This window comes from Sphaerulina musiva (assembly GCF_000320565.1).
Source record: "Sphaerulina musiva SO2202 unplaced genomic scaffold SEPMUscaffold_1, whole genome shotgun sequence".
In the NCBI taxonomy this organism is placed as follows: Eukaryota; Fungi; Ascomycota; class Dothideomycetes; order Mycosphaerellales; family Mycosphaerellaceae; genus Sphaerulina; species Sphaerulina musiva.
In genome coordinates this window covers 1,241,376-1,255,311 of record NW_016017383.1, presented here as the reverse complement: position 1 = coordinate 1,255,311, position 13,936 = coordinate 1,241,376, and the positions used below count along the sequence as shown (strand labels likewise).

Below are 13,936 nucleotides of genomic sequence, written 5' to 3'. Positions count from 1 at the left end.
CGAACGTGAAGAGTGCGGTCAAGAAAGGACGACTTGGTGGTGGCTTGTCGAAGTGCAGTGGTCGTGAAGCTGGAGACGGCCGGAAGATGGTTGTAAGAGTAGGTACCTCTGTCAGTGTACGGGTCCGCCCAGCGGGAGCGGAGCCGAGCCGAGTGGCCGTGCGAGGAAGCTCCCGAACCCAAATACATGTACCCGTACATCTAGCTAGTTCTACGGGTGCAGTCCCGTGGTACACCTTACACTATACCTTACCACTATACCACTATACCACTATAAGGTACCACTATACCATCAACACGCAATCCTCACACCACCACCATGACCACCCACATCCCCTCCATCACGCTCCCGGCCTTTCTGTTCGAACAGCCTGCCGCCGCCGTGCTCCTCCCGATCGCTGCTGGCACCGCTATTGGTCAGTCGTCCGCAACTTGAACGTCTGCATACCATACCGTTCCTGACCATTGATCATTACTGTCATCAGGCTTCGCCATATCCCCATCAGAGACGAGGAAGTTCCATGCAGCCTTGCGCCAACCACCCTTGAAGCCTCCTGGATGGATTTTCGGTCCTGTCTGGACGGCGTTGTATGGTGCGATGGGATATGCTAGCTATCGTGCCTGGACGATCGGGACTACGAGCGTGAACCCACGCACAGTGCAGCTCGCAAAGGTTTCCACCCGATGATTTGAACGCGAGATTGTGCTATACTAATCCATTCCACAGCATGGCGCAACCTTGTACACCATTCAATTGGCGTTGAACTTGGTCTGGACACCTCTCTTCTTTGGCTTGAAGAAGCCTGTAGCTGCCAGCGCCGATATCATTGCTCTGACAGGCACAGTGGGCTACTTGGCTTATATCTGGGGCCAAGTGGACGAGACGTCTGGCTGGCTGTTGGCTCCATACCTTGCATGGCTCGGCTTCGCCAATTACCTCTGCCATGGCGCCGGGTACTTGAACTCTTGGGACTTTTCTACACAAGGTCAGAAACAGGCCTGAATTAGTGCAGGGCGTGAGTAGCCGGATCATGAGAGCAGAGCAAGAAAATAGCTGGAATTGACGAAGTGCCCTGAGCTCATTAGCACAGTTCCAAGTCTCGGTGGGAGCATTCCGGTGAGCCCATGCAGCTGTAAGACTGTACAATACCTACATGTACACTTTTCACGTCTACCGCATCGTTGTGATAGGTTCGTCGACCGCGGATTGAGCGCTGACACGGCAGTCTGTAATACGTATACATCTCTGACCTGGTCGCCGCTCCTTGTTCACACACCAGATTATACCAGTCAGAGAGCAGTAGTATGCGAAAAAGTGGGTCTCGAACGCTGCAAATTCCGCCATGCGCAGGGCGAAGGATCACTGACAAGTGCTCAGTCACTCAGTGCGGCCTCTCAATCATGCACCAACTGACCAATAGGAAAGCTCCGCCGCGACGCCCTCGTGCATGCATACTGCGTGCGAACTGGTTGCCTTCGTTCGAGTTGCACACGGCTGAGGGGTCATTCTATATGCTTCCAAGTGCTTCAGAGCGAGCAACGACCTCAGCTGTGATGTTGCCGAAGCTCACGCTCTAGGTTCAGTCATCCACACCTTCGACGTCTTGCTTGTGGTTGACTTCGTGGTATGAGACATGAATGGAAAGCAATAGACGATGTATAGTCAATCTCCGTTCCGACAGCGACACATGTCTGATCCCAACAACCTCGACCTCTCCAGTCTCGACGATCTGGCACAGGAGGCTGGCCAGATTCCACTTGAGCAACTGACTAAATCCGAACAAGTCCAGCCATGGGATGGACAGGGACAGCATGGCGTTCTCTATGGCCAGATGCCTGGTTCTGGATGGCAGCTTGGCCCGTCTACCAGATCAGATGACATGGCAGAGTGCATGCAAATCGGCAGTCGAGCCGTGATGGAGCGGACTTCGTCCTATAACCCTTCCATTGCGGACTCGGGCTACGTATCACAACCAGTTGCCTCAAAGACTGAATGTAGTGCCAACGGAAACGAGTATACGTTCGGATACTCTTCATCCCCTTACGGGCCACATGCCGGCAACGATAGACTGTGGCCATCGGGTCTCCAGACCGTCCTTACGGAAAGTAATAGTAGGCTCGTGGAAGGGACAGGTCCGCGAAAACCAGCAATGGACCCCTGCCTACAATGTGGTCGCCAGCCCAAGAATCAATCTGACGCGCGGTCAGTATCAACGCTACACCAGAACATAGCGAGGGTACTGACTGACTTTGTCACAGAAAGCATGCAGAAACGCACCTCAAACGCCATCACTGTACGGCACACGGCTGCACCAGAAAAGATGGCTTTGCGACAGTCAACGATCTGGAAAGGCACAAGAAGAGTGTCCACTGTCTCAGGCCTGCTGTGGGCAATCCGACTGGGTTCATCTGCTGTGCATGTCTGCAGCAATCGGAGGGGAAGGAGAACAAGTTTTGGCCAAGACGAGATAACTTCAAGGCGCACATCAGACGCAAGCATACGAATTGGGATGAAGGGCGTCTTCTCGAATCGTAAGGTACTCCTGATGGGCACCAAGTATATATAGACTGACCTACTTACAGCTCCCAAGCATATCGACCTAATGATGCCATTACCACCGATCTGGAGACAAGGTCTGCCGTGAACTTCGTGGAGCCGCAGAGCGAGATATCTCATGGCGATCATAACGAGCTCGAATACTATTGGATCCAGATCGCCGACGAATCTCATCAGCAGCAGCTCAACGAAATATCGCATGAAGATGACTTCGCTCAACTTTTTCCCGGTTCCGACCTGCATGATAATACGCTGGCTGCAATGGGCGGTGCTATGCAAGACGATGTGCCTTATATCGATCACAGTACCTGGTCCATGCAACTCGATGGCGTCCTTGAAGGAAGCCTACCAGGCTCGTCGTACACAGAAAACTCATCACAGTACTATATGCTGGCAAGCGATCATCAATTTGGTTCTATCGACAGTGAAGGCGAAGCTCCTCCCACTTCTCTTTATGAAATTCAAGACGCCGAAGATGCGCCCTCTTGCACGAATACAATCCAGCCTCGTACCACGGCAGACCAGCTCCGCTTCGACAATCATCACCAGTGTCCATCGTGCTACAAGTCCCACAGACGCGGGTGCGACCTCAAGTACGATCATACCATTACTACCTGCTGCAAACACAATAACAACATAACGCCGTCATCACTACCATCATACTATCAGCAACAACAGAGTCACCAGTACTAACCTGGCGAAACCAACAGAAAGCACATCAAACGCCACACACGTCCATACGGCTGTACATTTCCTCGCTGTCAAAAGAAGTTTGGCAGCCGCAACGATTGGAAACGCCATGAGACCTCTCAGCACGATATTCACGAGTCCTTCCAATGCACTCTCCCTCGTTCACCCTCCACGGAAGGTAAAACTTGTACGCGTCGACCACTCCGAACTTCTGCAGTCCTGGCCCGGCATCTGCAAAGCCCGGAGCATGAACCTGTAGCAACAAACAACCTCAATATCGGGGAAGCGTGCACACAATCCCGTATGAGCAAAAACGGACACGGAAATTCCTTCTTCTGGTGTGGGTTCTGCGAGACACTGTTACACCAGCTCCAGCCCCAGTCCCAACACTCCCAACACCAGGACATTCCGGTCCGCGATGACGCTGCACGTGCTTGGGAGGCTCGAATCAAGCATATTGGGGATCATTTTGACAAAGAAGGGTTTCATATCGATGACTGGGTTGGTCCGGAACAGCCCGCGAAGAAATATATCATGATTGACGACTGTAACGATGTGAGAGGAAGAACGATTCGAGGGCATGTCTATGAGAGTGAAGGAAGTTCTCCCGTTTGGGGCAGCGCTTGATGTACAATACTCAGGTAGGTTATACCTACATAGTATACCTATAGGTATCTATACCTTTCCATACCATATTATGTAATTGATTACCTCATCTGTCCAAAATAACCATTGACATCATTTGTCAAATTGTCAACATCACGCGTGTCAAACATGCCCAACCTAATTTCGACGCGTTCATTTCCATCTACCAAGAGCGGGCTACTTCCTACCAAGAAGCATATATACCTATCGAAACATATGTATTTACGGGTATTTTTCCTGCTGTGCCCATTCCCTCAACCATTACAGATTCATAACTAATGTAGAGACTACCGGACTCTGCGAAGGACGGTTCCAGAGCCCCGAAGGTAGGAGGTCATTGATCAGGAAGAACGGTATATTCAGGCTGTGCGATATGCGATACGGCCTGGGAAGCTGGGAACATGGGAAAAGCAACAAGGCGACAAAGAATATGTTGAGATGTTAGAACTTTTGCAAATGAATTGGCTAATCATCGACAAGAATAACGCTAATGACAAGATGCATCGCTCATTTGACACCACTCCAAACAAATATGCGTCGCGCTCAAGAACAACACAAAACGCTAGAGAGTACTTTCAATCGAAGCTCGCGAGCTAGCCCGGGACGAGTGGCGCGAAAAGGCGGCCGATGAGCCGCCTTTGTCGAAGTCATGGAATGGAACATCCGCTGTCTCGTTCTCGTCGAGAAGACACAACTGATGGACTTCACTAGTACCGACATCACCGTATGTGGTTAGATCAGGACTGATTTCGGTCTGATCGTATTGCTTCAACAACTTCCTGACCTTGCTGGTCGCAGCTTCGCGCTTCTCGGGTGTCCCCAATAGCTTGTCCAACACCCATTTGGGCTGCAGTGCGATCAAAGGCACGGGAGCATGTCTAGACCAACGCTTCTGGTGCGCTGGCGTCAAAGCCACTGGAAATAGAGGCGTGCCATCAAAGCAATACGCCCAATTCGCATTTTCCGTATCTTGCGGGAAGTCTTCTGGCCAAGGTGTCGTGTCCCAAATTCTGAGTCCACGCAGCATCTCCCAGAACCTGAGGTTGTACTCTTCCACGGACTTCACGTCACCTTCTGTTGGAGCTGCCATGATCACCATGCTCGTGTTGTTGCCCAGAGTTTTCGACATTCGCAGATAGGCTCGCAACGCGGGAGCCACGATTCGAACGTTTCGAGGTTCGCTGGGATCGTCGCTCTCGAGGAAAATGTACCGATGAGACCCCTCTCGGTATCCCATGGTGGCATAGACACAGGGGAAGGTCTTGAGTCCACTTCCTTTGGCGAGGATGGTTGAACGGAACTCCTCGTATGCAAGTCGCTGCCACGAGTCCATGCTAAAGTCCGATTCGACCTGCTCTTTGGTCATCAGAGCATTCGGCTCATCCTGGAGCACATCGACCTCTTCTCTCGGTTGCGAATCATATCTGGGGACCCGTTGCCCTCGTAGGAAGCTGACTATGCCTTGAATGAGATGGTCGAAGTTCTTGGCGAGGTCTTGCCGGGCTTTTCGGGGTCGTGACGCTATCAATGTAGGCACGTATAGACCAATAAAGAAGACGACGACGATGATGGCGAGCTGCATATTTTTCGCTTTTGCATCCAGGTTGGGAGGACAGTTTGGCAAGATGCCCTCAGTATGCATATGCCACGCCCATCCTTAAACTTGATGAAGCCACGTCAAGCCAGCAGCTCCCAGTTGCCACGAACAAAGTCCGAGTCACCGCAACCGACGCCATCGTTGTCATTTTACCATCAGCTACTAGGCTACTACGCAAGCAATGTATCATCCAGTCTGTGTCTCGACACTACCTACTTTTGCTAGCAGCGGTAATGCGGCGCTAGCGTGCAAGGACACGCGGAGTGAAGACGAAGCTAGTCATGACGTACACGCCGTGCATGACAGTGAAGTTGAAGTTAGTGACAAGTGAGGAAGATTGAATGCCATCTAAACACGCAACCGCATCGGGTAGTGACATTCTTCCCGCTGAGCCAATGGTAGAGGCAGCCTCTCTGCCATGTCCTCGGCCCCCCGGCCCATACCAGATCGCTCTTCAACGACGCCACGATCTGGATACTCTAAAACCGACATTGAGTACGAATCACTTCCAGGCTGGCGGCGAACAAGCTTTTCCCCACAATCGCCTTGACCAGACGATTACTGCGGCGTGGCTGATGGGTAATGCATACTAGGGAGCTCGAGGTGCCCTCTCGTCAAGAGCATTTGCGGAAATACACACCTTCGAGAGAAACAACGATCAGAAGGCCTTAGTTGATCACTGCTGCCAATGTCGAACGCCATAGAAATCGCACCACGGACGGGCGTTGCCTTCACGCTCAACAAAGGACAACGATTGACCGTCATTGATCCCAAAGGCGTCCAGGTATCTGACCTTGTCGCATTCAACCGCCACGACCCCCATGAGGTGATTTCCAACGGCAGAACTCTGGACTACGCGAGCCGGATCTACCTCACCACGGGCGATCCCATATACTCGAACCGCAGCAACATCATGCTCGAGATTGTAGAGGACACGTGTGGACGACATGACTTCCTTTTGACACCTTGCTCCAAGGACACTTTCCGTATCATCTATGGCGACAAGGAACCACATCAAGGGTGCTTCGGCAACATTGCCAATGCCATCAAGCAGTATGGCATATCGGAAGACCAAATTCCTTGCGCATTCAACTGCTTCATGAACGTGCCGATCGATTCCCAGACTGGAGAATTGAAGGTTCTGCCACCGACCTCAAAGGCTGGAGATCACATCGATTTCGTGGCGAAAATGGATCTCATCGTCGCGATGACTGCATGTAGTGCACTGCAATCGAACGGCGGTAGTTTCAAGCCGATCCAGTACCGCATTACTGGTTGATTTCTAACGAGAAGTGCCGGGGTGGTTTTGCAAGACATACTCAAGCGGCACACGTGACAACTTGAGTCGACGTGCAGTGACATCCCGACTGGCTTCCAGAGGCCATTCTGCATGGTTGTGGCGTGAAGATGCTCGGGCCGCAAGGGCCGAAGAGGTCGATCGAAGGATTCACTGGCGATCGCAGACTGCTGCAGATATAGAGCCTCGACATGTAAAGATACAACAAGTCTCCTTTGGTAGTTGGATTGAAAAGACCCCCAGACAATATCTCGAAAGCTTCACATAGAAAGCCGAAATGATACACGACCACAGCTCGTGCTGCTTTCTATCCATTTTCACTCCAACTTTCCATTCTGCACTGCAAAAGTCCCATATTGACTCTCATGACATTTTTAAAGTTCTAGTCTGTTGAACCAATCTTCGATTCTATATATATAAGCGTCATGCATTGCGCACCATTGATACACCACGTGCTATATACATACAGATCGATCTGCTACAGATCTGCTAGTCCTATGCATGGAGATTGTTTAGCACTAGTCACCTTCTAGGAGTTTAGGATAATAAAATGTTTCAGAGAAGAGAAATCCGTTGATTGTGCAACAAGATGAGTGTGAGTGAGTGAGACTTTTTATTTTTTTTTTATTCCCCTTTTTGCCAAAACTAACTCTAGGCTCTAGCCACAAATATATAGCTGCGCTACTATATGCAGTAGGTCGATGGCCAACTCGTAGGAAAGGGACAGGGACAGGGACAGGATGTGCATTCAGATTTGTGGAAAGTTAATCTCCATTTCTCGATATACGAGTTTGTCACTACCTCCTCCTACTAACTCACTCTTTGTCAAGCCTTCTACCACTCATCATCGTCGTCATCGTTCCAGGTTCTCAACCCCCGAGAAACAAAAAAAAAGTAGTTCGGTCATGAGGGAGGCGTGAGTAAGGTAGTAAGGTAGGTAGTTGGTCGTTTCGTATACTACTACTGTACCTATCTACCTACCTACCTATCTACATCTTACAATTCTTCTTATCTTATCTGCCCCGACTGTAGTAGACCCTCCCTCCCTCCCTCTCACTCTTCCTTTCCAGGAACTCAATGAGCTCCGTCGATTCATCATCATCATCGCCAACGTCATCTGCAGAGAAATTGAGCGACAAGAACAACAATAACAACCACCACCACCACCAACACAACAACGACATCTTCGAGCAATATGGAGTTCACTTGGATGGCGATGATGATGACCAGCGGGTATGCTGGAATAGCGATGCCCCAGATCATCCCCGAAACTGGAGTCCTTCGATGAAGGCGTACACGACCACAATCATCTGTTGGTTAGAGCTATATATGACTGGAATCAGCTCCGCGGGCGTAAGTGTGAGAGAGACAGACTTCTTCCTTCTTCCTTACCTTTCCCTACGAAAAGAAAATCATATCCAGCTAACAATCGATGGAAAAATCCAAAAAAATCAATAGACAGGCGCAGCAGACACTGCACGTTTCGAATACCACATCAGCCGCACACTCGCCTACTTCGCCTTTGTCACCATCTATCTCCTAGGCCAAACCATTGGCGGAATCGTCCTGGCTCCCGTATCAGAAACCTTTGGCCGTCGCACCCTCTACATCGTCGGCAGTTTCCTCTTCTGCATCTTCTCCATCATCACAGCAGCCGTACCCTCCGTCGCCGGAGTATACATCGGAAGATTTTTCCAAGGCGTAGCCGCAGCGATACCCGCGACGGTAGCGTTTGGGAATTTCAACGACATGTATGCCGCGCGCACGAGGATCGGGATTGTATATGCGTATACCATGGCGGGATTTGTGGGACTCTCGTTGGGGCCCGTGTATGCCAGTTATATCACGGCGACGTGTGGATGGAGATGGGTGTTTTACATCTCGGCCATTGCTTCTGCCGTGTCGGCTGCTCTCGCCTTTGGAGTCAAGGAGAGTAAGGCGGATCAACTGTTGGAGAGAAAGGTCCGGGCCATCAGAGAAGCGACGGGGCGAGATGACTTGCAGGCGGAATCCACATCTTCCGAGGGCTTCAATTTCAACGCCTTCGCACGAGACTCACTACTTCGGCCATTGAAGTATTTGTTCACCGAGCCCATTGTGATCTTCTGTGCTGCACTGTGCGGGATTGCCTTTGGGTTGCTGTACGGTCTGACAGCCGGGTTGACGGTGGCATACACCGATCCACCATTCGACAAGACGTTTTCCGACGTCTCCTCGTCGCTCTCATTCATCGCTATCCTCATAGGAGTTCTTCTGGACGTGCTGCCGCGCTTCTACGACTACCATTTGCTTCGCAGGTGCCAGACGCAGCACCTCCGCATCGTGCCCGAGACCAAAATCAGGTCCTTTGCGATAGCATGTCCTGCTCTTGCCATTGGACTCTGGATCTTTGCGTGGACCGTACCTCCCAGAGTGACGACTGTTCCTTGGCCCATCTCCATGATCGGTCTCATATGTGTCGGCTTCGCGACGACCGATTTTTCATACGTTCTATTCGGCTACGTGACTGATAGCTACGGCGACCATGCCGCATCTGCAGTGTCAGCGGTCAGCGCCACTCGGACCATCGCCGCTGCAGTCTTTCCTCTCTTTGCATATCAGATGTTCTCAGGTCTGGGAACAAACATTGCTGCCAGCATCTTGGCAGCCGTGGCGTCCGTGTTTGCCTTCACGCCGTTTCTGTTCTTGACACAGGGCCAGAGTCTGCGGCAGAAGAGCAAGTTTGCGATGGATGATCACGACTGCTTGCCCGAAGAGAATGGGCACATGCAGGACGAGAAAGCCTGAAGCGAACATTGGCATTCCTCGAGCATCCATCTTGATGTCTTGAATGGGCCGAATCCATCGTCAGGGACTGCTGATCTGTACTGGAAAGTAATGTCTATATGTAAAAAAAACCCTTTTACAGCGTGGCAAGGTGATACGCTTACCTTGTCGCACCATGCCAAGTACGCCATCGGAAGTGCGCAACATCACACCACGGGAACATACTCTCACTTGCTGCTGACATGTAATACCTGCCACACGCCCCTGCAGCTGTGAAGATGGCCCTACGTCTCCTATGAACCAAAAGCCCTAAACGCTGGAGTAGGGCTCGCCTGCGTGTGATCACTGTGATGACCATCTCATCGCCTAGGGACACCCCGGAATGACAGGTATAGCTCTCGGGACGTTGTCGAAAAGTTGCCATTATTCGGTGTTACGCTCGCTAGTAGTCAGTTGTATCTCTGTCCTGTATTTACATTTGAGACGCGATCATCACTTTCGGAAGAGAGCAGCATCAGCTCAGCTGAACTTGGTTGGACCTGATACAGACTTGTGCATCAAGCCGGCGAGCAATGAACGGCCGGTTCGAGTTAGTTGGGAGCGCCACTGAGATGTCCAACAACTGGCCGCGAACTTGTCTTTGCATTCGCACTCATTCGGCGTCCTGTTTTCAAGAACCGAAATTGCCATACGGCTGCCCAATCAGGCAGCATCAATCCGTCAAGTGCTCATCGAAGCTTTCACCGAAGCCTCGTCCCTCTCTCGTTTCTCGTCAAACGCTGCAGTGGTATCATTTATGGTATGTCATGCTCTTTCTTCGGGGATTGCGTAACCGGGAGAGACTGTTTCTTCTAGAACGTCTCTTCGTCACCACCAACCTCGGCGCCGTCGGCTTCCGCGGGGATCTCGAAGCCCTCCTGTGATAGATGAGTTAGCATGATGTTTCACGCTGTCAGATTGTCGTGAGCGCACTCACCTCCGTCGAGTAGAGAATCGTTTGAATCTGCTTGAGCAGACCGTTCTCGTCCTCCTCTAGCGTTGCGTCGGCCTCCATTGCTTGTTGGATGAGCAATTCGATGTCGCGAAGCTTGCTGAAGTAGAAGTCGCGCTCACGCTCTAGTCCTTGTACGGTCTCCATCAGCTCGGCGTTCTTCTGTTGCAACACCGCAGATGCAGCCCCGCCGACGCCAGCTTGCCGACTGTTTGCTCTCGGAGCACCTCCTGCGGGCTTTCGTGCACCACTCGCGGCGCCCGATGTCCGTGAGGCACTTGGCGGCAGCGCAGGAGCGCCTCCTGCTGCGACACCCTTTCTTCTGCCGACCGCATCGTAGTCGCCACCAGGGTAGTACTGGTCCCAGTATTTCTTCGTCCACTGCAGAAACTCCAGGTTATCCTGCATCTTGCACTTGACCAGCTGTTCGGTGGGTAGGGGGCGATCGATGTGGTGCTTGCGGAAGGTGTTGCTGAGAATTTTGAAGTTCTCCAGGTAGGCGTATTCGGCGTTTACATTGAACTTGACCCTGCTCATCGGGACATCGAGGTAGATCGAGTCGTAGATCTGGCACAGCGCAGCGCTGAGAACAGTCAGTAGGTGAGGGAGGAGTCGAAGGTTGGATCAGCAAGCGGCGTACCCAGTACCGCACTGTTCCACCTTGGTGAGGTTCAGCTGCAGGAGGCCATTGAGCCACGCGAGCAGCTCCTGTCTGAGCCATCTGTTAGCGAGCTGAACGGTATACAATGCCGTCGTCGTACTCTGTCTAACCTTGATTCGCCCATGACCGGGGAGGTGTCGCCGGAGAGGTATGTGCGTGCGTGCGTGCGTATGGAGCGGTGTTGGTGCGAGCAAGGCGATGAAGAAGGCCGGTGGCAATGTAGATGGGAGTTGTGTGGGTGTGGGTGGTGTGGGCGTGTGTGTTGCTGTTGTTGCTGCTGTCGCTGCTGTTGTTGTTGATGTGGGTAAAGCGACGAGTGGTGCCTGTTGGAAGATGGAACACGCAGGTAAACACGCTTCGCTTGGCTTGGCAGGGCAGTCACCCCTCTATGCCACTATGGCTCTACGGTCTACCGTAACTTTAATAATGTCCATTTTTCACTATGGCTTACCTTAAACTTGGCTTTACCGTCCGCCACTTTGGGAAAACGTCAGCCTCGGCCACTACACTGCTAAAAGCCATACCAACAAACAAAACTCCGACATAATGTCCAAATCCGTTCTCATCACCGGCTGCTCCAAGGGCGGCATTGGCCACTCTCTCGCCCGCGAATTCAAGAAGAATGGTCTGCGCGTCTTTGCAACGGCTCGCAATGCCGACAGCATCTCTGACCTCGCTCAACAAGGAATTGAAACGCTGTCATTAGAAGTCACCGAACAAGACTCCATCAACGCGCTCAAGGCGGAAGTCGAAAGCCGGACCGGTGGACGTCTCGACTACCTCGTGAATAATGCCGGCCGAAACTATACGGTCCCAGCATTGGATGTGGAGATGGAAGAGATCAGATTGACCTTTGAAACGAATCTCTTTGCCGTCATGCGCATGTGTCAGACCTTCGCGCCGCTCCTGATCAATGCAAAGGGCACAATCGTGCAGATTGGATCGGTCGCTGGAATTATACCATACGTGTTTGGCAGTGTCTACAACGCTAGCAAGGCCGCGTTGCACTCCTACTCGAACACCCTGAGGGTCGAACTGGAACCGTTTGATGTACGAGTTGTCACCATCGTGACAGGAGGCGTCAAATCCAATATCGCGAGAACGACACGGACACTATCACAGGATTCGTATTACTTCCCAGTCGAGACGGAGTACAAGGAACGTCTCACGCACAGCCAAGCGCAAGGTGTGCCCAATGAAGATTATAGCAGACGAGTGGTTCATGCCGTCCTGAACAAGCCCAACAAAGACCACTTTTGGGAAGGTGGCAAAGCATGGTAGGTTCTAGCAGTTTGAATTCCTCCCTGAATGCCCGTGATATCCCCGAGCTCAGGCCTGCTAAGGCGAAATGGCTCAAACATAGTTGAAACTTGTCGGCTCCCGTCTCTTGGGAAATATTTGCTTACCTTCGGCTGATTGCGTTGACAGGCTGGTCTGGTGGGCGTCCACCTTTTTACCACGATGGGTCATGGACAGTGTCCTGAGCAGAATGTTCAAGCTCTGGAAATTGAGAGGTACCTATCAGAAGAAAGTCCTTTGACGTCGACAGACCGTACACATGAGGTCTCTGTATGAGACCATCTGCTAGATTTCAGACAGGACAAGCCCCAGGACAAATAGCTATGTACTTTATCCAAAGACAGCAAAAAAAGAAAACGCCACAAAATTCCCTTCTGTACCTTACTTGACTCTAACCTAAAAGTTTCCAACGCTTTTCATATCATCACGGCCTTGCCGTCATGAGTAGACATTATATTACAGCATCAGCGTGGCGAACACCACAGCAACCAGACAAACTGCTGATACTGTCATTCTCCCAGCGGCGCTGCCAGTCTGCTGGCCCGTGCCACCCGAACTCGTTCCCTGAGCGCCATTGCCACTCTCCGTGCCAGTACTCGTAGTCCTGCTCGTGCTAGTCGTGCTCGCCTTTGCAGTCGTAGTTGCCAGAGTACTACTGTTCCCAAGTCCAGTGGGCTTCTGCGGCACAATCAATTGTGTCTGCGAGATATGCAGTCTCGGACTGTAATACGGTGTTCCTCCAACGGTGGTATATGCCACACTCTCCGTGAGCGTGACATAGCCATTTCCTTCTGCTCCTCCACCACCAACGTAGCCGCTGCCGCCGTTACCACCGCCACCGCTGCCGCCGTTACCAACACCACCGCTGCCACTGCCGCCGCTGCCACTACCACCGCTGCCACTACCACCGCTACCACTGCCGCCGCTGCCACTACCACCGCTGCCACTGCCGCCGCTGCCACTACCACCGCTGCCACTACCACCGCTGCCACTGCCGCCGCTGCCACTACCACCGCTGCCACTACCACCGCTGCCACTGCCACCACTGCCACTACCACCGCTGCCACTGCCACCACTGCCATCACTACCACCACTGCCACTACTACCACTGCCACTACCACCACTGCCACTACCACTACTGCCACTACCACCGCTGCCGCTACCAGCATTCCCCCCTCCAATTCCCTGATTAATATAACCAGAAATCCCACTCCCAATCTGCACTCCAGGGACCTGATCAACAGGTTTCGGCTTACCATTCACATACACGACCGCGGGCGGCGGTGGCACCGTCGGTTCTGCAGGGCTAGCAATTTGAGGGATGGAATAAGTCGTACCGTGGACCACAGCAGGGGAACCACCTGGGACGAGCGTTGCAATTGCATGGATGATGTATTGTGGTGTGAAGGTTGATTTGGGTTGATTCAGGAGTTG

General features: G+C 52.1%; 7 protein-coding genes across 7 annotated transcripts; 5 read left to right on the top strand and 2 right to left on the bottom strand.

Annotated features, from left to right (window-relative positions):
- The first annotated feature begins 315 nt into the window (after positions 1–315).
- SEPMUDRAFT_145816 (uncharacterized protein) lies at positions 316–3,932 on the top strand. The gene is made up of 7 exons (XM_016903285.1): positions 316–415; positions 485–672; positions 727–1,314; positions 1,378–2,202; positions 2,259–2,531; positions 2,583–3,149; positions 3,267–3,932. The coding sequence occupies exons 4-7, from the start codon at positions 1,655–1,657 to the stop codon at positions 3,871–3,873; spliced, it is 1,995 nt and encodes a 664-aa protein (XP_016764719.1). The 5' UTR covers positions 316–415; positions 485–672; positions 727–1,314; positions 1,378–1,654; the 3' UTR covers positions 3,874–3,932.
- Positions 319–1,002, top strand: SEPMUDRAFT_112641 (translocator protein; the record flags this gene model as incomplete). The annotated part of the gene is made up of 3 exons (XM_016900989.1): positions 319–415; positions 485–672; positions 727–1,002. 3 exons carry the CDS (start codon positions 319–321, stop codon positions 1,000–1,002), a joined length of 561 nt encoding a protein of 186 aa, XP_016764720.1.
- Positions 3,933–4,453: 521 nt separating the features above from the next.
- Positions 4,454–5,473, bottom strand: SEPMUDRAFT_103963 (YqcI_YcgG-domain-containing protein; the record flags this gene model as incomplete). The annotated part of the gene is made up of 1 exon (XM_016900525.1): positions 4,454–5,473. One exon carries the CDS (start codon positions 5,471–5,473, stop codon positions 4,454–4,456), a length of 1,020 nt encoding a protein of 339 aa, XP_016764718.1.
- A 703-nt stretch (positions 5,474–6,176) lies between these two features.
- On the top strand, positions 6,177–6,767 carry SEPMUDRAFT_152778 (uncharacterized protein; the record flags this gene model as incomplete). The annotated part of the gene is made up of 1 exon (XM_016907483.1): positions 6,177–6,767. One exon carries the CDS (start codon positions 6,177–6,179, stop codon positions 6,765–6,767), a length of 591 nt encoding a protein of 196 aa, XP_016764717.1.
- Positions 6,768–7,862: 1,095 nt separating this feature from the next.
- SEPMUDRAFT_129509 (MFS multidrug transporter) lies at positions 7,863–9,572 on the top strand (the record flags this gene model as incomplete). Its single annotated transcript, XM_016902289.1, has 2 exons — positions 7,863–8,138; positions 8,244–9,572. 2 exons carry the CDS (start codon positions 7,863–7,865, stop codon positions 9,570–9,572), a joined length of 1,605 nt encoding a protein of 534 aa, XP_016764716.1.
- Positions 9,573–9,951: 379 nt separating this feature from the next.
- SEPMUDRAFT_145815 (uncharacterized protein) lies at positions 9,952–11,465 on the bottom strand. Its single transcript, XM_016903284.1, has 4 exons — positions 11,314–11,465; positions 11,183–11,254; positions 10,528–11,125; positions 9,952–10,468 (listed from the first exon to the last, which is right to left on the bottom strand). Exons 1-4 carry the CDS (start codon positions 11,325–11,327, stop codon positions 10,403–10,405), a joined length of 750 nt encoding a protein of 249 aa, XP_016764715.1. The 5' UTR covers positions 11,328–11,465; the 3' UTR covers positions 9,952–10,402.
- A 267-nt stretch (positions 11,466–11,732) lies between these two features.
- Positions 11,733–12,863, top strand: SEPMUDRAFT_129507 (NAD(P)-binding protein). Its single transcript, XM_016902288.1, has 2 exons — positions 11,733–12,480; positions 12,632–12,863. Exons 1-2 carry the CDS (start codon positions 11,750–11,752, stop codon positions 12,741–12,743), a joined length of 843 nt encoding a protein of 280 aa, XP_016764714.1. The 5' UTR covers positions 11,733–11,749; the 3' UTR covers positions 12,744–12,863.
- Positions 12,864–13,936: the final 1,073 nt, after the last annotated feature.